The sequence below is a fragment of the Penicillium argentinense genome, assembly GCF_028826775.1.
Source record: "Penicillium argentinense strain IBT 30761 chromosome Unknown utg000002l_segment0_segment0, whole genome shotgun sequence".
Taxonomy (NCBI): Eukaryota; Fungi; Ascomycota; class Eurotiomycetes; order Eurotiales; family Aspergillaceae; genus Penicillium; species Penicillium argentinense.
The window spans coordinates 3,658,121-3,679,229 of record NW_026622661.1 but is presented as its reverse complement, the minus strand read 5'-3'; the positions used below and the strand labels follow the sequence as shown (position 1 = coordinate 3,679,229).

Sequence of the window (21,109 nt, the reverse complement as noted above, 5' to 3'; positions counted from 1 at the left end):
TCCTGGTTAAGTTGTTCTGATCTGGTAAACGATCGTCAGTTGGGCGGATACATAAATTGGGCTTGTCTGTTTCACATTATTCCAATAGTGTTCACACTTACATCGAATCAAGCACTGTCAACTGGAAAATACAGTCAAAATCTCTACATGGCTTTGAAAGATAGCTCCAACGGAGGTTACCTAGGACTCTCTGATACTGGCTCGGTTTGTATGGCCAAGAGGGTTACAGGAATGCTTCACTTATTGTCGGGATATATTCTCCTGTCAGAACAAACTGGCTGTGACCCACTGCTAGCGACCGATGGATAACATCCCTTGCTTGGTGTACGCATTCTTGCGCTGGGCTGTGGCCTCGATGTTGTGACCGCCGAAGGCCGGCGTGTGGGATCTAGGGGTGTTTTTCCAACTAGACTGAACATCTATCTACATCTATCAACAGGAGTCAATTGACTTTTGCTTTGGAGCATACAGACTGTCCACTTAACTGTGTACACAGTACCTAGCTGGTGATACCAACACTTATCATTCCGAAAGAAAATAGCGAAAGCATAACTAAAGCTGGAGAAATTTCCGTTCCAGTAAAACGAGCTTGCGGTCTCTTGACCAAAAACGCTCAAAATTAAGTTTTACGTGATTTAAGGCGGACAGATTATATTGTGGGATATATTGATCTAGGTAAAAGGAAGTGGCGGCAGTGGCCAGTCAAAAAAGGCTAGCATCAAAATATATCCCATTGAAGCTGTTACCATTGAAGCCGTAGGGTTGTACAAAGCGAGAGAGATATTAGTCACAAATGTCATATCCCTCCTTCCTGGTACTCCTGCAGTGGCAGTGGCTTGAGAAATTGTCGTTGGGTTAATTGTTATATATCAGGAATGGGGTCTATACCTATGGAAATACACTGGATTTACTGGCCAATGAAAGGAAACGGAATAAAAAGGGGAAAATACCAAAAGATGCAAAAGAGTGTTGATTCTTGTTCTCTGAAACTGCTGGGGGTTGAGGGGGTTAAAATACCCTCGAGAATACCTGTGACTCAGTGGTTACTGCCAGCGTGCTGCATCCGAGGATCTTCCTCCGGCGTGGATCAACTATAGTCCGGGAGCCACGTGACCACCATCAGGGGGTCATATACTCCATTCTAGCTTAGATGACCAATAACAACACACATCTCCTTAACAGTTACATATCCGAGGTTTCGAAAGGTGGTGAAAAGTACGCGAAATCCCAATACCGAATACCATATCTTCGGAAACCTCAAGAGGTACCGTTTAAGTCAATACAGTGCCGATCACCATTTTCCTGACACATACTCTGTCGTTGAAACAACTACAGATTGTCAGTCGTTTCGCTCTCGCTCTCATTCACAATCAAAACAATCATCTCGTTCACAATCTTCAAGTCAAGCTCAACGATTGAAACAATTGGAACAGGAAGTTGCAGTACTCAGAGAACAAAATGAGATACAAGAACTTAAGAAAGAACGTGCTGAACTCATGGCTGCATTTGGCAAACAATAGATTTGGGTTATTCAAGAATTATTTTATGCATCTCAATTATTGATTATTATCTATGGAAAACCCCACCCATTCACCTAACCATTTATTCAAGCATTTTTTAGCTAAGAGGTTCGAAACCCTCACTACAACTAGCAGAATTACTCTTATCATTAACAGCCTTTCCCTCAGCTAAGTTGCATTATTGGCTGACTCCTCAGATGGGGCCGCACTAGAGAACCTAGAGGTTACACTGTCAGATGGCTGATTTAATGATAGTGAAAGGTTAGGGGTCGATCTAGTAGTGATAGATGTTATAGTTCCAAACCCAGCAAAAGGCACAGGGTTAGGGGACTGATTTTGTCCTCGCTAGAGATCGTTAGCATCAAAGGAAGGAACTCTAGTGAAGTAAGCGCGACATATTCACCGGCGCAACCAGAATATGCAAAGATTAGGCCTACGCTCGTCTAGACATACTCGAAAGCTATATACAATATACGCTGTATATAGAGACACTGAGGTTATAGATGGGTCGTTCAACTAGCGCGTGCTGAAGCAGTGGTGGCAGCCAATAAAATATGCGTAAAAGTGGGGAGCGTGTGTCCAAATTTCGACACACGCTCAGGTGGCTAAGCGGAGCGTGTGTCCGGAAATGGTGAAAGGTTGTTCCGGATGGGTGGGTCAGGTCACGTTACTTTCCGGACCACGATCAGCTGGAACCCGAAACGGGGGTTGAGACCCCAGTCAGTAAATGCGACGGCACGTGACTAGTCTGGGTTTTCGTCCGAGTTTCTATTAGCTGAAAACTATCCGCCCTATCCTGCCTCCATTTTTGAGGGCGATTAAAAGATAGAGGAATTCTGGAAGCAGACCATTGTTTTGATTCTAATGGTACCAAATTCAATGTACAACAAGCGGCGTGACGCTTGTAGTTTGTGCCTGGATTTTAAAACCACGTGACCTTCGTCCGGGTTTTCGTTCGAGTTTCTATTGGCTGAGAGTATTCACGTTTCCCACCATCAATTTTCAATAATATGTAAAAATAAAAACTGCTTTGGAATCTGGAGCATGTGAGATTTCTATTCATACTGAAATTATTTCCATCCGGACGTTGTGGTGGTATGGTCACCTGCCATAATTTGCCCATTGGATAGAGTATAGAACTTCCCAAAATATGGATGCGCCCCGACAACGGGAAGGGAGCCCTCCCTCCTTTAAGGCATTATGGATTAGGGAAATTGAGATGTTTCCGCTGAATGGACGATATTCATTTTCAGAGCTACCATACAGGTTCCCATAAGTATAATTTAGTTCCGGATTACCATGAAAATCGAACGAATTTGGTACCAAAAAGGCATGTAAAATCAGGTGGATGCGGGGTGTGCTATGAATGGAAGTCAACCGCACTCTGCAAGATATTAAGCATAAAGCTCATTTATAGCTTCCCTTTATGGACCTTTGGAGAACTCGGTCTTGTCTCAACCGATAATTCGTTCCACCAAGGGTATGTCTGAGGCGCATCCTTTGCTAATACATCGGTGAATTCAGGCTGACGTTTCTCAAAGAAGGATTCTTTGAATTCAAGGTGGTCCCTAGGTAAGTCAGCATCATCATGAAAAGTAAGACTACGTTTTGCGTAAAGTTTACCTTCCACCAAACATACTGTATAGCAGAGGGCTATCGATCAGATGTGCGCCTTCCGCAGAGCCAGGGTTCCGCCAAATGAGCTGCCGATTTAAATAGATTGCCATAGTACTAACATTGGATAAAATATCCTGCGCAAGTTCAAGGGCTCGGGGAAGAACGTCCTTAGATTCGGGCAGAAGCTCTGCGAAGATGCCGTGAAGGACAGGTGAATGTGCGGGATATCGTTTTCCAGTTGCTAGCAAATACGTAGCATTGCTATATCCAACCATACGCGGGAGGAAAAAGGAGCTAGCCGATTCCATCGTAAGGCCAATCCTTGAAAAGGGGAATCCGAATTCTGAATTGCGCGGCGCAATACTGTATATGGTTATTATTTAAGACCAAATGGATTGAGACAGACACTGACCGAATGGCCGCCGCTAGAGTTGATGTCATGCCAATGCCAACAGACAGGCCATTATATGCCACTATAATGGGCTTGCTGCAATTGAACATGGAAAGCGCGAGTGTGCCTCCTGGATCGCGCATCTCAGTAGGGCGCACTTGGTTTTTCTTCTGGCTGTGGTCTCCATTTAGGTCGATTCCGGCGCTGAATGCCCTGCCTGCACCTGTCAAGATGACGACCTTGATCCGATCATCTACATGGTTGAGAAGGGGGAGGAACCTATGCGACTCGGGATGTTGAGGGGCTGACCGCCACCACCGCTCTCATACGCAGCGTCAAGTGGATGTTAGAGGCACAGTCGACATTTGCATGTGTTTTCTGCGGCTTGCCAATCTAACATCGGTCTTGTAAAAAATAGTAGGTATGATGCAAAGGACGTTGCTGCAAACGTAGGAAGGCTTATGGCTCAAACTCAGAGGGACCGTGGGGATGTGGCAGGAACTATGACCTATTCGATCATCGTCGACTCGACTGCAGCCTACATATTCATATTTCCACTGTGTTTCGCTAATGATTGATTGATCTCGGCTGGGTGAGTCTAGCAAGCCGCTGAAGTGCCCAGAATCCCGTTTGGCTGATCCAATCTCAGAAGCTGCCGAGCCAGCAGAGCATTACTCAAGCGCCGGAGACTGTCAAGAGCTTCTGGCTGTTCCTTTGGCAACGATAGGGTTTTCATAAGCCCTGGAAGAGTTTAATGAGAGGAACTACCCTGTCCTAGGGGATCTAGGTTGACCCTGAGACTGGCTTGCGCTCTCTTTATCTCAAGAATAGAAACAATGCACCTGACCCGATAACACGTAAAGAGAGACACAATATGGAAAATTAACAGAATCCAATGGCAATGCCTAATGTTGGTATCACCAGCTAGGTACTGTGTACACAGTTAAGTGGACAGTGTGTATGCTCCAAAGCAAAAAGTCAATTGATTCTTGTTGATAGATGTAGATGTTCAGTCTAGTTGGAAAAACACCCCTAGATCCCACACGCCGGCCTTCGGTGGTCACAACACCGAGGCCACAGCCCAGCGCAAGAATGCGTACACCAAGCAAGGGATGTTATCCATCGGTCGCTAGCAGTGGGTCACAGCCAGTTTGTTCTGACAGGAGAATATATCCCGACACCTAAAAACACCTGTCAAGGCTTAAGGTTGGGATGACAGTGGAAGATGGGATAGCGCGGATCAAAAGTTATCAAATGTGTGATTCATTCTTGCTATGCTCGCCAATTTCGCCTGGCATCTTCTGAACCTTGGCAGCAGTAGCCGATAGAGAGCAGTCCGGTAGAAACAGTGATATGGTACTGAACATCATCGCTACTCTCATCTCAGCCTCACATCGCCCTACTCATCATCCGTCAGCCCCACCATCATCACGGAGTCTTACCAGAGCCGGCCCTCTTTCTCGGCGTCATACACGTGGCCTGCGAACCCCACACCGGCAATCTCATGATTGTCATTGCCCCGTGTGGTTTTTCCGCACTCAGCAAGATATTCTCCGCCCTTCTTCTCCCATTCTTGGCCGATTGCTGCCCACACAGTCGTTGCAGCCCCCTGCTCTGGTGACTTCATCACTTTATACATCTCTTCATTGCTCTTAAACGACTCCACCATTGCGGGGTCCATATACTGCATCAGAGCCGTTGCAATCATGCCGGGATGAACGCTAGTAGCGTGGAGTCCTCGCGACGCGTAGCGCCGCTCGATCTCGTTAGCCATGTAGATATTGGCGGTCTTTGATTGTCCGTATGAAACCCGGTCATTGTATTCAGTCTTCTCAAAATTGTAGTCGCCGAATTCATTGATCGAGGCTACATGATGGGCGAAAGAAGAGACATTGACGACTCGAGACGAGAATTCGGGGCTGGCGCTGGCGAGAAGAACTGGATTCAGGAGCTCAAAGAGTAGGAAATGGGCGAGGTGATTGACTCCAAATTGCATTTCAAAGCCATCCTTCGTGTACTCCACTTGGGCAGGGCCATGATGCCGGCGTTGTTGACTAGGATGTTGACTTGACCGTTCGACTTCTGGAGAATGGCTTTCGCGGCAGCACGCACGCTGCTCAAGGAAGTGTTGTCCATTTCAACAAGTTCGACGCGCTCTGGCTCGAGGATTCCGTCCAGAGCAGACTTGGCTTTGTTCAGGTCTCGTGCCGTCAACAACAACATTGCCCCAGTCAAAGCCAGGGCGCGAGCTGTCTCGATTCCTATTCCAGATGAAGTGCCTGTAACCACAATCACCTTCCCAGATAGCTTGCCCTCTACTGCTTCATCCTTGATAATCTGACGAGTGGTCGGACGACTATCGCTAGGGCCAGCAGGATTCGAATGAGCTTCTGCGTACCGGACATTGTGGGTGATGAGAACTTTGGCAGGTTGGATCCGGGAAATGGCTTGAATGGAAGCGATGGGCTCCGATGAGATATGCATTCAGATTTTGGGGGCACTGATGGACTATTTATTCTTTTCCGCCGTTTAGACTTTTTGCCTGTGTTTACAGATATTTGCTTTGCTCGGGTTTAACGTGTAAACTCCCGGACGCCGTAGACGAGAATCGCTTAGAACGTGTTTGTATTTCAAAGCACCAGACTTCTGAAGGGTATTCCGGAGAGACCTAGTTTTCTTCACCATTCCATGCTTCAGAACCCCGGCCTCGTATGATGACCTTTTGCCGAATTCGGTCCCGCCTTCCAGGTTCTTTGTGGATGCCACCTGCATAGGCTCGATGACACTTTCTCCTCTTTCGGCCTAGGTCCCGGGACTAGTCAAGCCTTTAATTAATAATAATTAGGACAGATCTTTAACTATACAGTATGGAAAATGGGTCTCATGAACTACACTGAAAAGATGCGAAGACCTATATCCTGATCCGCAAGACTTCGTTAGATTGGATCATATTACTGTACGGTCTACACTCTGACGTCTTAATTGTTGCACTACGGCTAATATACTATAATGTTGCTTTCGTTTCTTTTTCTTTCCACTTCTTTTAGATTGTCAAGTTGACATACTATCATACGAAAGCTAACAGTATTGAGTAATGTGTGAGAGTTTCTAAGTGTGGAGTATTCTAAATTCTTCTCTAGCTGTCTACAGTTACTTCGCAAATGCAGTAACGAACGTATTCCACACCAATATATCCAGGCTCTTCCTCGCTTCCTTCACAGCTGCACTCCCAAGTACTTTCTCTCTCATCTACAATCTCAAAGTCAGCCAACTGTTCTCAACCACCAACAAAGGCTAGAAGATATTTCAAGCTCACCTCACTACTCTCCCACCCCAACACACCAACCCACCTCTTCTCCTCTAGATTGAGACTCGTCCCTTGAATACTATCACCACTCCCACTTACACCACCCGCCTCTGCAGCTGCACTAACAAACTTCTCCCACGCGCCCCTCGCCTCCACTACTTTCTCATCCCCCTCCCCGATCTTCACCTGCCACACCTCCGTCAACGCATTCCCAAACACGACACTCGGCCCGAGATCCGTGTTATAGAGCTGTGGGACTGGCGGTGCAACAGAGTGAGGCTTCACGATGGATTTGAAGTTCTGGAAATTTTCTGATGCGACGAAGGTGTTGAAATGTGAGGCGTCTTCCCACTCTGTCGAAGAATCAGCATCAGACTATGTTCGAATTTGCGCGAGCGCTGAGAGGAGGGAAAGGAAGGGATAGTAGTAGGACGGGGATGGAACATGATGACATCAAGAGAATGGAAAGGAGGAAAGGGAAAGAAACGGGGAAGGAAGAGTAAATGACGAACCAAGCCCAACACAAAGTCTGAAGTCCCCCGACACATCATTGCCATTCTCGAGGAGAATCTTCCCGAAGTATTTAGACTTAGGAGGAGTGGCATGTGTATCAAGGATTGTGATGAGAATGGGTGCGATCTCGGTGGTGAATGTTGCTTCCGTTCCGGGATCTGTCTTCAATGTTGGGACGACCAACTCGGTGAAGGGCATTTTTGCTGTTGTGTTTAATTGAAAAATTGAAGGATGAGAAATTGCATGTGAGATTGAAGAGCTTGGAATTGAACTTCTTATATACAATCTTCCCTCACCCATTTCTATCTCCCGCCTTATACTAATCATTCAAAAACCCAACGGCCGAAACTCACAATTCGTCCCAAAACAAGTCATAAGATACGTCATCACTCAACAACATCTTGGGCCGAAGCCGAAATCCGCTCGCATTTATAATCAGGTAAACTCTCATCGTTGAAAGTTTTCGTGCCTTACAGGGTAATTCTAGTAAAATTCCCGCAGCAAAAAAGCGATCCACCCCTTAGAGCGGGATTGCTCTATCTAGTTGATGAGAAATCTGAGTAATCCACAAACCTTACCCAGACCTTTTCTCCGTGAGAGTGGCGGTGGTGTGTGTCTGGTAAGTTTCTGAGGGGGCAGTATCAGAGAGCAAACTTGTAAAACAGCCCCGCGGGCCCCACCGTCTCGTAATAATTCTCGATGGCTCCTTAGAATCGCTTATAAATGTGATCCTTTTGATGAGTGATCAAAACCGTGCTGCGTGCTGGTCTAGTAACAAGCTGGCATAGTAATAAGGAACCGGGAATAAAACAGATCGACGCTAGTTTTTCGGCCTATCTGCCCTGATGAGTGATCATTGATTTATCAGCCAAATACCGCGTATAGTGGTGGTTTCGCCACGAAACGTCAGAAGCAGATGGATTAGTCAGATGAGCTCCACGAGCTTATAAAAATGCTAGTTGACCCCCTCTATTTCAAAACTGATGATATCATGACCTCATCATAAAGTCGATAAAGGCCAAGCAACACCAACACAAATTAAAACGCACATCTGCGTTTCGAGCATCATGCGCGTCGGAGTCTTCCCCGCTTCCGGGGGGCTTGGTACCAGCACATATACCAATCTTCTATCTCAAGTTCCCAACAATCAAGTCACTCTTATCAACCGATATCCCGAGAAAGTGCCCAAGAAATATGTCGAAAACGGTGTCACTGTTCGCCAGGCTTCTTATGAATCCAGCGCTGAAGAGCTTGAAGCTGCCTTTGCTGGGGTCGATGTCCTCTTCTTGATATCCTTCCCCAGCTCCGTCCACCTATACAGGACCAAAGTTCAAACGAAAGCCCTCGATGCGGCGCAAAAAGCTGGAGTCAAGCATATCTTCTATTCTTCTTTGGCCTTCGCATCAATCAATGCAGAATCTGCGAAGGCAGAAGTCATGGCAGCGCATCTCGACAGCGAAGCGCACCTGAAAGAACTTGCTCGTACCAACTCAGGACTCTCATGGACGAGTATTCGCGAGGGACTTTACAGCGAGTCATTTCCGGTTTATGCTGGGTTCCAAGACTTCAAGAACCCACCGTCTACGATCAGAATTCCGCAAGAAGGAAATGGGTTTGGTGTTAGCTGGGCCAGGCAAGATGAACTAGGTGAAGCGTCTGCACGCCTGATCGCTTCATATGCGAAATCCCCATCGGCATTCAAATACACCAACAAGATTGTCACCTTGTCTGGCCCAAAGTCCTGGACATGGGCCGAGACCGTCGAGGTACTCTCGCGAGCAACAGGCAAGGACATCAACATCCAAGAAGTCAGCCTCGAGGAGTACAAAAATCTGCCACAGATCAAGGCATACTTCGGTACTGAGCAAATAAACACGTTGGACACTGCTTGGGAAGCCATTCGGGCTGGAGAGGCAGCTGGCGTGACCACATCGTTGGGAGAGATTCTGGGAAGGGATCCCGAGCCCTTTGAGAAGACTATCGAGGAGTTTGCCAAGAGGCAACGGTTTGAAGAGTAATGTCGTATTATTATGCGCGAACTAGGACACTGTCTGGCAACTTAGTGGAATACTTAACGTAAACAATGAGCTATCTATTTTGATGGGTTTTATGACGTGGCCAAAAGATGTTTTCTTGATTTGGATCAAAGTTTGTGTAGTCTTATTGTGAAATGAGGCATCTTGTTAGTTCTGCTCACGCTACCTCAGCCTGAGACCAAGAATTTGCAGGAAAGATTTTTGACAGCTTCCACAAATCATGTAGGTAAGAGACTAGAGTGCAGTCGGAACCGATTGATAATCGAATCCACTACTAATTACCGTACGAAAGTTCGGCCGCTTTCTTTCTTGTTGCTACCTAGACCATATGGGAAGTTAATAAACTAGTTAAATAACTAAATAATTAATTAACTAGAGAACAAACGTCCCACGGAAGGAGATGCGGAATAGAACGAGAAGGTTCTTGTTTGATCTAGATTAGTGTCTTGACGTTGGTAAGCATTTTATATTTAAAAGTTACGCGAACGTCACTACCGCGAACCGAATGGCCTATTCGGCGACTTCTTGATTATCACACTGCCGAGGCCCAAGTCGTCTCTATGTTGTCGTAATCCATGCAATGTACTGCAAAGCCGAGATTTCAATTTCGATGACCGTATCTGGGCCAGAATAGTCACTCTCGGGTTCCCGACCCGAGGTCACCAACGCCCTGATCAGTAATCCCTCGCCACCTCCAGAGATCACCAATTGCTAGGTGACAATTTCCGTTGAATACACGCAGAATGTACATAAAAACCCTCAGAACATTCTTGTTCAAATTCATATTTGTCGAATTTCCTTCGTCTATTCAATCAAATTTATTCCAACTCCAAACCTCTACAATATGGGTCTCGACTACAAAGTATTCACCAGCAGACGTTCCGGCGTGAATCGGTCCACCCCCGCCGGCCACGATCATCTCAAGTGGGTGCCGACCACTTCGACATTGATATTCGGCCAAAAGGATGCGGTGCTGGTCGATACGCAGTTAACCATGGCTGCTGCCAAAGAATTGGTAGACTGGGTTATAGCAACCGGGAAAAACCTCACGACGATCTATGTCTCCCATGCCCATGGCGATCATTTTTATGGCACCGATGCCGTCCTCGGAAAATTCCCAGAGGCAAAAGTCGTGGCTTCTCCGGAGACTGTCTCTCGTATGGCTGAAGCCATCGCTCCCGAAGGGATGGACGCCTTTTGGAGAAATCTTTTCCCTGGTCAGATCCCTGAAAAGCTCGTGATGGCCACCCCCTGGAGCAAGACCACTTTATGTTGGAAAACGAGCGGTTAGAAGTGGTCAGACTGGGCCATACAGACACAGATGATACAACGGCGCTCTGGGTACCTGCAATCGGCTTGGTTGTTGCGGGCGACGCAGTCTACAACAACACCCACCCATTCCTTGGGGAGTCGAAATCCCTAGAGGCCAGATCAAGATGGGTAGCAGCGCTCGATAAGATTGCGAGCCTGAAACCGAGAATCGTCGTTGGCGGTCACAGTGACCCGTCCAAGGGATTCTCCCCTGATGCTGTTCAAGCGACCAAGGATTATTTGAATGACTTCGCGCGACTGGACGAACAAACATCCACTCCTGAGGAATTATATTCCCAAATGATGGACTTGCATCCCACTCGGTTGAATGTTGGCTCGCTATGGGGAGGGGCAACGCTTGTGAAACAATGATTCTGTGCATGGTCTCCTTGTTGACTGAGTAACCAACGGGTTGAATTAGTGCACCATGATTCGGTATTAGCTGAGGATAACCAAGAGCGCATTTTTTGATATTGTATTATGAGAGGATATCTTTTCAAGAAGTTTTTACCAATAATGCACTTTGATGTTACCGACCGACAGGTATATACGTACACATGCTGCTCAGTGGTAGAGGTCGATCGTACAGTCTTCCAATCTCATCAAGATCTAGAATCGTGATCTAGATGCGAGTTTTTGGCATCTCAAGCAGTCCAAAGTAAACCGAACCCTCAATCTTTAACACTTGTGTTTTGGCATGTTTCTTTAAAAAATGTCTCGACTGATAAATGCGTTAAGAGAGTCAAAAAGGACGGTACTCTGTTATTAATGGTGTGGGTTCTAGATGTATCTCGGGACGACAAAATATTATACGCAAAAGGAAAATCGTTCACTTCAGTCCCATTTTCTTCTGTGCAAGAAACCTCTATGAAATCTCCGAATTGGTTGCGGCTGTCACGTCTCAAGAAGAACCAAGCCATTTCTCTAAGAACTCAATCTGTCCTTTAATATTCTGTTCAAACCAATGCCCGCTATAAATATCAAAATGGCCTGCGCCATCAAGATACAAAAGCTGCTTTGGCTCTCTTGCCTTTTCGTAAGTGGCCATCTGAGATGTGGTGGTGACAAGGATATCATTCCCGGGAATGACCATAAGCAGAGGAGTCGGAGAAATACGATGCACCATACTCTGTCCTTCAAATGCAAGCATATAGAGCTGGGTCTGAATTGTAACAGAATTCTCCCAACGACCACCACAATCGTACGAGCCGCGCACCTGCTCGTAAGCATGAACTCCTGGAAACATGGCAGTAGTGGTCCCTGACTGCGCTGCTTCCAGATCTTCCGCAATAAGCGGAACCCTTTCTGCTTCTGATCCTGCAGTGATACGAGCACGCTCTTTCAGAATGCCCGGGATGCGGTCTTTGAAGGCCAAGGATCGCGTCTCTCCAGAAACTGCAGGGCACTGTACGATAGCAGCTTTGATGCGTTTGTCCACAGCAGCTGCGTATAGAACATTTCCTCCGGAGAAACTCGTACCCCAATATACTACGCGAGTTTCATCCACACTAGGGAATGATGTTGCGAAATTGAACGCATCGTAGTAGTCGGCTTGTTGAAGGGTCGGGTTTGACTCTTGCCGCGGAAGTCCATCACTGTCGCCCCAGTTCCGATTATCGTAGAGGAGCACATTGTAGCCGGCTTGCTGGAACCTATCCGCAAAGTTCGGAAGCCAATAGTGGCGGACACCACCCAGCTATTTGTGGCAAACGAATGAAAATTAGCCAATTTCACAGGAAAATCCAATATTTCAATATGTCACGGAGTACGCACCCCGTGGGTCATGATCACACAGGCCGATTTCTCAACTTGGGGATAGAACCATCCCCGGAGCGTAATGCCATCGCAAGCTTTGAACTCAATGGTTTGGCGAGCGAGGGCCATTGTTACAAAATTTTGATGTTCTAGGTGTAAGTCGGAATTGAAGATTGCCGAGTGGGCTATTTGAGAACGACAAATAAATTAGCAGAGGAGGTATTATAATATTGTCCTTCTGTTCTTTTGCGAGCCTCGGTTTTACAATTGACGAGTAATCCAAAAGTCATCGAACCTCGCTGGAGCGTTTGATTACATGGATTTAGCCGAGGTTGTTCAGATCATCAGCCACGACACAAGTCAAGCTTTTTATGATACCGAAACGGCGATCGCGGTTGCCTCCTTCATTTTGATTGGTTTACATGTGTCCAATCATATTCTAGATTTGACGACTGACCTGTACAAAATCAAGTTTGACTATGTTGAATGTAGAGAAGACAGGGAGTGTTGGTATCACCAGCTAGGTACTGTGTACACAGTTAAGTGGACAGTGTGTATGCTCCAAAGCAAAGGTCAATTGTGTTGATAGATGTAGATGTTTGTAGATCTAGTTGGTAACACCTCTAGATCCCACACGCCGGCCCTCGGCGGTCACAACACCGAGGCCACAGCCCAGCGCAAGAATGCGTACACCAAGCAAGGGATGTTATCCATCGGTCGCTAGCAGTGGGTCACAGCCAGTTTGTTCTGACAGGAGAATATATCCCGACAGGGAGGTAACGTTTTGAATAACGACAGGGTACCCACAGGTGTTCAGGTGACATATACACTACAGTGAATATTCACAGACGACTGTTTAGTTACTTAAGTTAGTTGGTTAGTTAACTTACTTATCGACAGGTTGGCTGAGTCGTCGGCGGAAAACGGCTCAGCGATGGCTCAGCCGACCCTCCGATGCTGAAATCTACCCTATTGTTTAACGTCGTATGGCGGAACTTGAAATATACACTTTGCAAATAAATAAAATATCACCGACCTTTTCATCCCATAACAACTATGGTCTAGATAGCCGGCGGCTACTCCGCGGCTGGCATCGCCATTGGAGTGATAGTCTCTATCCTGGTGGGGTTGAGATGCTGTACGGTCCAAGTATACACGAGGATGTATACGATGCTTAACCTAGCCGAATACACTGGGACATACGACAAAACTAAAAATATAACAGTATGTTGACTTGATAGCATGACCGATAGTTATTGTTTTGGAATCTCATCTCACTTAGAAGCACCTATGGTTTGTGATTGGATTGTCAACCTTTTGGTATACACCCCGCGATCGACGGTTACTCGACGTCTACTCGTCCTTCCCCGAAAGCGGGAAATAGCTACTGTGCTGGAGTGGCCAGTTAGTGGCCGCAGCCACAATGAAGCCCAGCAACTGCGCCATCTCGCTGGAGAAAATAGTCTCAAGTTGACAGCGGCTGGAGGGGCCGGTTTGAGACCACCGCTGAGGCTCAGAGAAGGTCTGGCGGGAGGGAGAATACGAAAGGGCCTGAGAACTACAATTGACTAGCAGGCCCACGGAAATTCAGGATCAATAATGTTTAGTCGATATCAACCGTGGAAGCGGGGTAGCCCTTTATCAGACATCCAGAACTCACGGTCTCTCTCATGAGGAGCTATTTCTTCTGTAGGGCAGGGGCACATTCATGGCAGCTAGAAAGGAGTGAGGCACTGAAATCGGGGCGAATACGGTTCCGGGTGTGCAGGGAGGAGAACTCTTAATATGTCAAGCGTCAGGGAAGGATTTATGCGAAATTTTGTAGGAATCAGAACAAGCTGGGCCGAGCAGATACTTGGGCAACAGCTTTTGATAGTATAAGATAAGAATGGCCCTTTAGGTCGCTTATCTCTTTTTATCTCTCAACACTTGATTTAGTACTACCTATCAAATAAAAGTCAAAATTCTTCGCCATTCCAAATATGAAAGTGCGTCTTGGTAATCTTCTTCCCATCCCTATACGCGTCCAAGATTTCGTTCACCTCTTCCGCATCCCAGCCATCGACTCTCTTATAAGCAGCAGGCTTGATCTGCCCCTCCCGCAACAATCGCGGTACGTGTTCCCAGAATGATTTGCACAATTCGGCGTGTAGATGCGGCGCACTGAGAATATGCCAGACCTCGTAGCCCGCGCTCTTCTTTTCGACTTGAGACTCGTCTATAGGGCCAATAGGCAATAAACGAGCTATCTTGCCCTTTCGGGTGGACGAGAGTGCGTTAATGCCGACTACTTGAGTGGCGGGAGGGTTGACAGTGTCGTAGGCGTAGAGAAGGTCATCACCTACGATCTCGCGTATGCGCGAAACGGTTTCGCTCGGGGTTCTGTGCCGGTCGATTACGTGCGTCGCACCATATGATTTGAGCTCTGTCTCGTCTCCGCCGACAACCACGATACGCCCAAATCCTGCCAGGACAGCGAGTTGAATGCCAAATTTACCACAGTTGCTGCCACCACCTAGCACTAAGATTGTATCCCCCTCTGGAGCTGCAACTGCAGCCGTTGATGTCCAAGGGGCGGGAAGTCCGAAGAACGATGGACTGAAGAACGCAATGACAGTCGCTAGGAGGTTCGTCGGCAGTGAAGCAACATCATCCACGGTGAAGCCATCGGGGACCTTCGCAATAAAGTCTGTGTCGAGGACTGCATACTCTTGGAACCCATTTTGGGTGTAATCTGGCAAGAGACCGGCCTGTCCAAATACCTTTTCCCCGACAGAGAAGCCTGTCACGTCAGAGCCAACTTGCACTATTTGTCCGACCACGTCGTTTCCGGGGACGGCAGGCAGGTTCTCGGCAATGAATAAACCGGTATCGCGAGCTTTCTGATCGTGAGGGTTCGGACCAGCAACCATAACCCGAATTTGCACTTGCTTTGCTCCCGGCTGAGGAACCGGCCAGTCAGTAGTTAGGGTGAGAGGCTTTCCCACCTCTGTAACAATGAGAGCCTTCTGTGTCGGAGGGACCATGGTCGTGTAGGACTTATTTGTCACTAAACCCTGGACCGGGAGTAACGCGCTTATATGTATGGCAGTAGGCTGGCGTTTGCTTTGGGCAACAGGCCACGCCGAGGTAATGGCATCAGACTAACCGACACGATGAGTAAATATCGCCGACGGGTTGACATCATTGATATCTAATTGATTAGATCAACCGCGGCACCCAAAATTATTTTAGGTCCCGTTGAACTTTTTTTTGGGTCCCGCTGGGCACAAGCACGAGAACGGAGTAGTAAACAAGGAGATGCATGATGAGTCAACAGCGATATCGAGGGTAGTGGATCCCAAGCCTTTTTCGGCCCCCAATGGCATAGCAAGACATTCGTCAGCCAGCATTCGCTCGCAACTTGAATCCGATTAGTCATCCGAGGTTTGATGAGCCTCGGCCATCGTCGTAACCAGCCCCTTCGAAGGTCCGAATAAAATGTTAATTTATGAAACAGGCCGGTTAGCCCCTATTTATTGGATAGAATGGAGGAGGCCATCTTGCCTGCGGCAAAACTACGAGTTCAATATCTGGTGTTTAATAATCGCGTCGCATGACCCTTGCACCAAGGTGTTTTTGCTGCCTCACGACTATTAGAAAACCGTCCCCCGCCACTTTGGTCTTCTCTATAATCGATTTTCCTCTAATCATCAAGAAGAAGAAGAGTAGAGTCCTTTGTTTGTTATGCCTAACCTCACCTCCCTTGTCACCGGCGCGGAACTGATCGCCACAGGGCCCCGAACGCCAGCCCAAGCCTTCTACCATCAATATGCCTTCGCGGTCACTGTTAAAAATTTGAGCGACAGAGATATCCCCCAATTCTATGCCAATAATGCTGTCTTTCACAACCAGAACGGTGTGGATTACAGCGGTGGTCAAATCTGGCCTTGGATCGAGCAACTTTTTGCTCAGTTCGAGAAGCTCTCACACGACTTAGTGAAAGTTTGGGAGATTCAGAACGACGACGGGACAGTTGACCTAGTGTCTCATGTCGTCCGCCACATCTGGGCTGCCGGCAACGAAGGCCATAATCCCACCGTAAGCGTCCCTCTATCGATGGTGTGCAAAATCAGTTCCAACAACGCACGAGGGACGGTGGACGGCCTACAATTTGAAGAGGTCTGGCTCTATTGGGATACCTACAAGCTCCTGCCATACTTCTCGGAGGACTCGATATTGTTTAGCGCGAAGAACATTTTCGATGATAAATGAATGGTTGTCCCGAGGAAGCCACAAGTGCAGAGGGGTTGATGAGCATATTTGAATGTGTTGCGATGCTGTTGAAGATGGGATAACCCCCCGTGGTTGTCAGCCCTACGCTGCTAGATAGATGTCTTCTTCTACCACCTACCATGTATGTATGGTGTCTACTATAATATGTTCTTCCTCATATTTCTCCCGCCATTTAGGGATAAGCCTCGCATTGATATAACTCAATCCAGCTATGCGAAGAGGCCATATTAGCTTCATTATACTCTCGTTATCTATTATAGATAGTTCTACGGCCCATACAGGACTAAGTAAATGCTTCCATTATAGCCCGCCTAATGCACCTTTGACAAGCCTACTTGTCCTAGCGGCGGCGAGAGATATATAAATCGTGCTACAACTAGCTTCCTTCCCGGGAAAATACATTAGTCAAGACGTATTTTACAACGAAGCCTCGTTTCTGTACAAGCTCAACCACCAGTTCCAGACAGACTCGCCGGCCCCGCTATCCCTGCTACTTCCACACCGCCCCCGCCACCATCCTAGGTTGGCCCGGGTTATTGGGCCCTATCTGACGCTACGGTCTAAGACTGCAGCGACAGGTGACCTGGTACAGCCAAACTATACTCTCCTTGTACCTCTTGACTACGTGAATTCACCAATGAACCAATATTATTCCGTAGACTGATTATATTGGTGCGATTTGGTCAGAATCGTAGAAGTATGCATTGTTTGTTACCCCGAAGCGTAGGTTTCGGCTCCGACCGTCTCCTGCAATGCTGAAGCAGCTGTTCGATAAATCCCTTCAAAAAAAGGTAGTGTCATTCTGAAAGCAAAATATGTAAATAGCATAAACAGCAATTTTGCCCCGACAGGCCTTGAGAGGCTCTAAGTTCGTTACCAGGAAGTGGTACGCCCAACAAGCACACCCAAGGAGATATATGCATAGCTCTACTAGCCACCAGCTCAAGAGGTGAGTTAGATTGTAAACCACAACCGACTAGACCAAATACGCATTCATATTTTGGTCTAGGTAAATAAAACAACTCAGTGATGGGCCAGTCTGTTGATATTTCTACGAAGATCCGTACCAAATGCAAGTGTAGGCCTTTTAGTTGTACTGGATTTCCTCAGCAAGGGTAAAAAAACCTTCCTTCCTTCCGCGTTGTAATCCTATATGCTATACAGAGATCATCATTTAGTCAAAGATCGATGCCTTTAACGAGTTCGGCTGAATATACTCTGACGCGTTGCGGAAACTAGTGAAGCCCCAGCGGATCTGCGCAGCCATAGCAATCTCAGTGTCCAAGTCCTTTGCGAAAGCCCAAGCCAAACCACTGTCACGCTGGAAAGCGCGCCCGACCAAGATGACATTAACACTATCCTCATTGAGGATCTTCTCAGCAAGAACACCACTGTTGATTGTACCAACTGCAGAGACAAACATCTTCTCTCCAACAGCCTTCTTTACAGCTGCCGCGAACGGCACCTGGAAGCCAACACCGGATGTCACTTTCTGAGCGACGTGGACACCACCGGTGCTGATGTCAATCAGATCAATCGCACCCTGCACAGCGAGAGCCCGAGCAAACGCCACGGTATCCTCCAGCTTCCAGCCCTTTTCCTCCGGCAGGCTGTTTTCCAGCCAGTCGGTGGCAGAGACACGCAGGAAAACGGGGATATTTGGTCCAACGGTGTCCCGGGTTAGCTGAGCGATCTCCAGAGGCAGACGGATCCGGTTCTCAAAGCTACCCCCATACTCGTCGGTGCGCTTGTTGGATGAAGGGCTGAGGAAGGAAGAGAGCAGGTACCCATGGGCATTGTGGATCTCAATGAAGTCGACGCCAGCAGCCAAAGCTCGCTTAGTAGCAGCCGCCCAGGCATCCTTGACCTCCTGAATATCCTCCTTGGTCATCTCCTTAGGAACAATATCACCCTCAGCGAAGGGAATAGCGCTCGGGGCCTTGACATTCTCCGTCCAACCACCCACCGCATTGGTCGCGGTAACACCGCCCAGCCACGGGGGAACAGTCGAGGCTTTACGACCGGCATGGGCCAGCTGAATACCGATTTTCTGGCCCTGGCTGTGGGCAAACTCAACAACCTGCTTCAGGGGCGCGATCTGGGAGTCCTTCCACAGACCCACACAAGCGGGTGTAATACGACCCTCCGGAACGACCCCGGTGGCTTCGATGATGATCATTCCCGGACCGCGCTGGGCAATACCACCATAATGAGCCATGTGCCAAGCAGTCATATGGCCATCTTCTGCACTATATTGGCACATGGGGGCCACCTGGAGATTGCATGGTCAGTACAAGTTTCGAGAAGAGCCACATGAAACAACGGAGAGCACGTACGCCTAGGCGATTTTGGAATGTCTGGCCTCGGATGGTCAGGGGCTGGAAGAGCTTAGGAATGGGCTTGCCGCTTCCCTGGGGGTTGCGGGCAGTTCCTGCTGGTGGACTTTGAGCCGGAGTGAAGTAGGAGATGCCCTCAGCGGCGTTGATGGGGACATTGGGCCAAGCCATGGTGAATAGCATGCGTGAGAGGGAAAGGAAAGAGAGCTTTTCTATGTAGTCATGAACCCAGGCCTCTGTAAAATGCCGATCAAATGTGCTTCACCTCTACTATATACTACACTGCAAAAGCGATTTATAAGCCTAGGAAAGCTTGGTCCTGTCTGCATTTCCCCCTCAACTGGCCCCGCAAACCAGTCAAGCACCAAAATGATGCTCATGTTGAGTAATCACAACGCCCAACTTAGATCCGAGCTTCCTCACATCTTTCTGGTCCGTTGGAACCTCAAATCCTCCCATTACAGACTTTGTTTTTCTCCCTCTCAAGGAATAAACACCACGACGTTAGGGTCCGATTGGATCGTCCATTGGGGGAGAGGGGTATGATTACCTAGGCACCGCAGGTAACAATGAGGATGCAAAAGTGAAACAGTCGTACGCCGCAGCATTTCCGAGGGAACGGATGTACTAACCGCGGCTATTAGGGCACAGAGTATGCGATTACTAACCATTCCAAAATCGAGATGCGCCCTCGGTCTGTTAACCACAAAGTCGAACCATGAGGTATTATTCTACTACCAAGCACAAGATTATTCATCGAGTATCCATTTTCTCTTTGAGTTTGTATGGTAATTCATGCGGACCATAATCTCATCGCCATCAGATGATTTCCGTAGCGGAAAGGTACGTTATCGGGCAGCAGCAGCATTACATACATTCCTAGCCGTCGTAGGTGTGAGATCGCCCTATAAATGTGCCCTAGTCCCGCGCGTAAATCACTTCATTGTAAGCAACACAACGGCTCATTGACTCTATTACCATAACGAAATCTGTACTACTTTATCGTATTGGTTATCTCTTTTTTTCGCAAGGAAACCACCAACATGACGTCCCTTCAAACTGTTCCGACCAGCTTTGCCCCTGTCAACGGCACCATGATCGCTTATCGGCGGTACGGCAAGCCAAGTTCCCTGCCGTTAGTTTACGTCAATCATCTCGGTGGCACCATGGATGTGCTTGATCCTCTTTTGTTCAATAACATTGCCAAGAACCGTGAGGTGGTACTCTTTGATAGTCTTGGTATTGGCCATAGCGAAGGTACCGTACCAGATTCGATTGAGGAGATGGCTTCGGTCGTTGTGGGCTTTCTCGCTGCAATCGGCGTGTCCAAAGCCGATTTTATTGGCTTCTCTATGGGTGGTGGTGTTGTTCAATATCTGGGATTTGAGTATCCCCACCTTGTCAATAAGTTGATTCTGGCTGGCACCCAATCCGCCATCGGAGAAGGTGTAGCTCTACCTCCACGAGAAGTTCTTGCGAGCGCGGGTGCAAAGGGTGATCAGGCACCTACAGAAGATGATATGATAAAATTATTTTTCCATTCTTCTGAGACCAGCTTGGGCTTTGGCCGTGAATGGTATAAGAGAATCCATGAGCGGCAACTCAAAGACGAAGAGAGAAAAGGATTTCTTGTTGGACCCCGGGTTCAATCACAGCTGGCGGCAATTTTCAAATTCACCTGTGATACTGGTAATTTCGATCGATTAGCAGATATCAGGGCCCCTGTCCTCGTCACGAACGGCCATGCAGACATTATGACACCCACGGCAAACAGCTTCATTTTGCAGCAGAAGATCACTAGGGCCCAGCTGCACATTTTCCATGACTCGGGACATGGGCATCTCTTCCAGGTGCCGGAGCTCTATGCACAGCATCTTGAATTGTTCTTGAACAACTGAGTGAGCGCTGGAAGGCACAATTGTGGGCTCAGGATCAGACTTTGTATCGTATGATAATCACAAAACGGAAGCAGCCTTTGCGCAAGTCGAATGGTTGCGAAGTGTCTGACTTCGATGGCCTTCCTTTTTTCACTGATAAAACTCTCATAC

At 47.7% G+C, this 21,109-nt stretch overlaps 10 protein-coding genes across 10 annotated transcripts; 4 read left to right on the top strand and 6 right to left on the bottom strand.

Moving 5' to 3' along the window:
- Window positions 1-2,931: 2,931 nt before the first annotated feature.
- N7532_002185 (uncharacterized protein) lies at window positions 2,932-3,806 on the bottom strand (the record flags this gene model as incomplete). The annotated part of the gene is made up of 3 exons (XM_056614679.1): window positions 2,932-3,088; window positions 3,144-3,500; window positions 3,550-3,806. Coding segments are annotated over 3 exons (771 nt in total), but the record flags the coding sequence as incomplete, so codon positions are not given.
- A 1,160-nt stretch (window positions 3,807-4,966) lies between these two features.
- Window positions 4,967-6,012, bottom strand: N7532_002184 (NAD(P)-binding protein; the record flags this gene model as incomplete). The annotated part of the gene is made up of 2 exons (XM_056614678.1): window positions 4,967-5,466; window positions 5,547-6,012. The coding sequence occupies 2 exons, from the start codon at window positions 6,010-6,012 to the stop codon at window positions 4,967-4,969; spliced, it is 966 nt and encodes a 321-aa protein (XP_056479719.1).
- A 666-nt stretch (window positions 6,013-6,678) lies between these two features.
- On the bottom strand, window positions 6,679-7,586 carry N7532_002183 (uncharacterized protein; the record flags this gene model as incomplete). The annotated part of the gene is made up of 3 exons (XM_056614677.1): window positions 7,348-7,586; window positions 6,845-7,188; window positions 6,679-6,777 (listed from the first exon to the last, which is right to left on the bottom strand). Exons 1-3 carry the CDS (start codon window positions 7,544-7,546, stop codon window positions 6,679-6,681), a joined length of 642 nt encoding a protein of 213 aa, XP_056479718.1. The 5' UTR covers window positions 7,547-7,586.
- Window positions 7,587-8,415: 829 nt separating this feature from the next.
- On the top strand, window positions 8,416-9,366 carry N7532_002182 (uncharacterized protein; the record flags this gene model as incomplete). The annotated part of the gene is made up of 1 exon (XM_056614676.1): window positions 8,416-9,366. The coding sequence occupies one exon, from the start codon at window positions 8,416-8,418 to the stop codon at window positions 9,364-9,366; it is 951 nt and encodes a 316-aa protein (XP_056479717.1).
- Window positions 9,367-10,228: 862 nt separating this feature from the next.
- N7532_002181 (MBL fold metallo-hydrolase) lies at window positions 10,229-11,067 on the top strand (the record flags this gene model as incomplete). The annotated part of the gene is given in 2 exon segments (XM_056614675.1): window positions 10,229-10,601; window positions 10,619-11,067. The coding sequence occupies 2 exon segments, from the start codon at window positions 10,229-10,231 to the stop codon at window positions 11,065-11,067; spliced, it is 822 nt and encodes a 273-aa protein (XP_056479716.1).
- Window positions 11,068-11,596: 529 nt separating this feature from the next.
- On the bottom strand, window positions 11,597-12,579 carry N7532_002180 (alpha/beta hydrolase; the record flags this gene model as incomplete). Its single annotated transcript, XM_056614674.1, has 2 exons — window positions 11,597-12,391; window positions 12,469-12,579. 2 exons carry the CDS (start codon window positions 12,577-12,579, stop codon window positions 11,597-11,599), a joined length of 906 nt encoding a protein of 301 aa, XP_056479715.1.
- Window positions 12,580-14,408: 1,829 nt separating this feature from the next.
- Window positions 14,409-15,476, bottom strand: N7532_002179 (zinc-binding alcohol dehydrogenase family protein; the record flags this gene model as incomplete). The annotated part of the gene is made up of 1 exon (XM_056614673.1): window positions 14,409-15,476. One exon carries the CDS (start codon window positions 15,474-15,476, stop codon window positions 14,409-14,411), a length of 1,068 nt encoding a protein of 355 aa, XP_056479714.1.
- A 700-nt stretch (window positions 15,477-16,176) lies between these two features.
- Window positions 16,177-16,704, top strand: N7532_002178 (uncharacterized protein; the record flags this gene model as incomplete). Its single annotated transcript, XM_056614672.1, has 1 exon — window positions 16,177-16,704. One exon carries the CDS (start codon window positions 16,177-16,179, stop codon window positions 16,702-16,704), a length of 528 nt encoding a protein of 175 aa, XP_056479713.1.
- A 1,195-nt stretch (window positions 16,705-17,899) lies between these two features.
- Window positions 17,900-19,232, bottom strand: N7532_002177 (NADH:flavin oxidoreductase/NADH oxidase; the record flags this gene model as incomplete). Its single annotated transcript, XM_056614671.1, has 2 exons — window positions 17,900-18,997; window positions 19,062-19,232. 2 exons carry the CDS (start codon window positions 19,230-19,232, stop codon window positions 17,900-17,902), a joined length of 1,269 nt encoding a protein of 422 aa, XP_056479712.1.
- An 872-nt stretch (window positions 19,233-20,104) lies between these two features.
- Window positions 20,105-20,959, top strand: N7532_002176 (alpha/beta fold hydrolase; the record flags this gene model as incomplete). Its single annotated transcript, XM_056614670.1, has 1 exon — window positions 20,105-20,959. One exon carries the CDS (start codon window positions 20,105-20,107, stop codon window positions 20,957-20,959), a length of 855 nt encoding a protein of 284 aa, XP_056479711.1.
- Window positions 20,960-21,109: the final 150 nt, after the last annotated feature.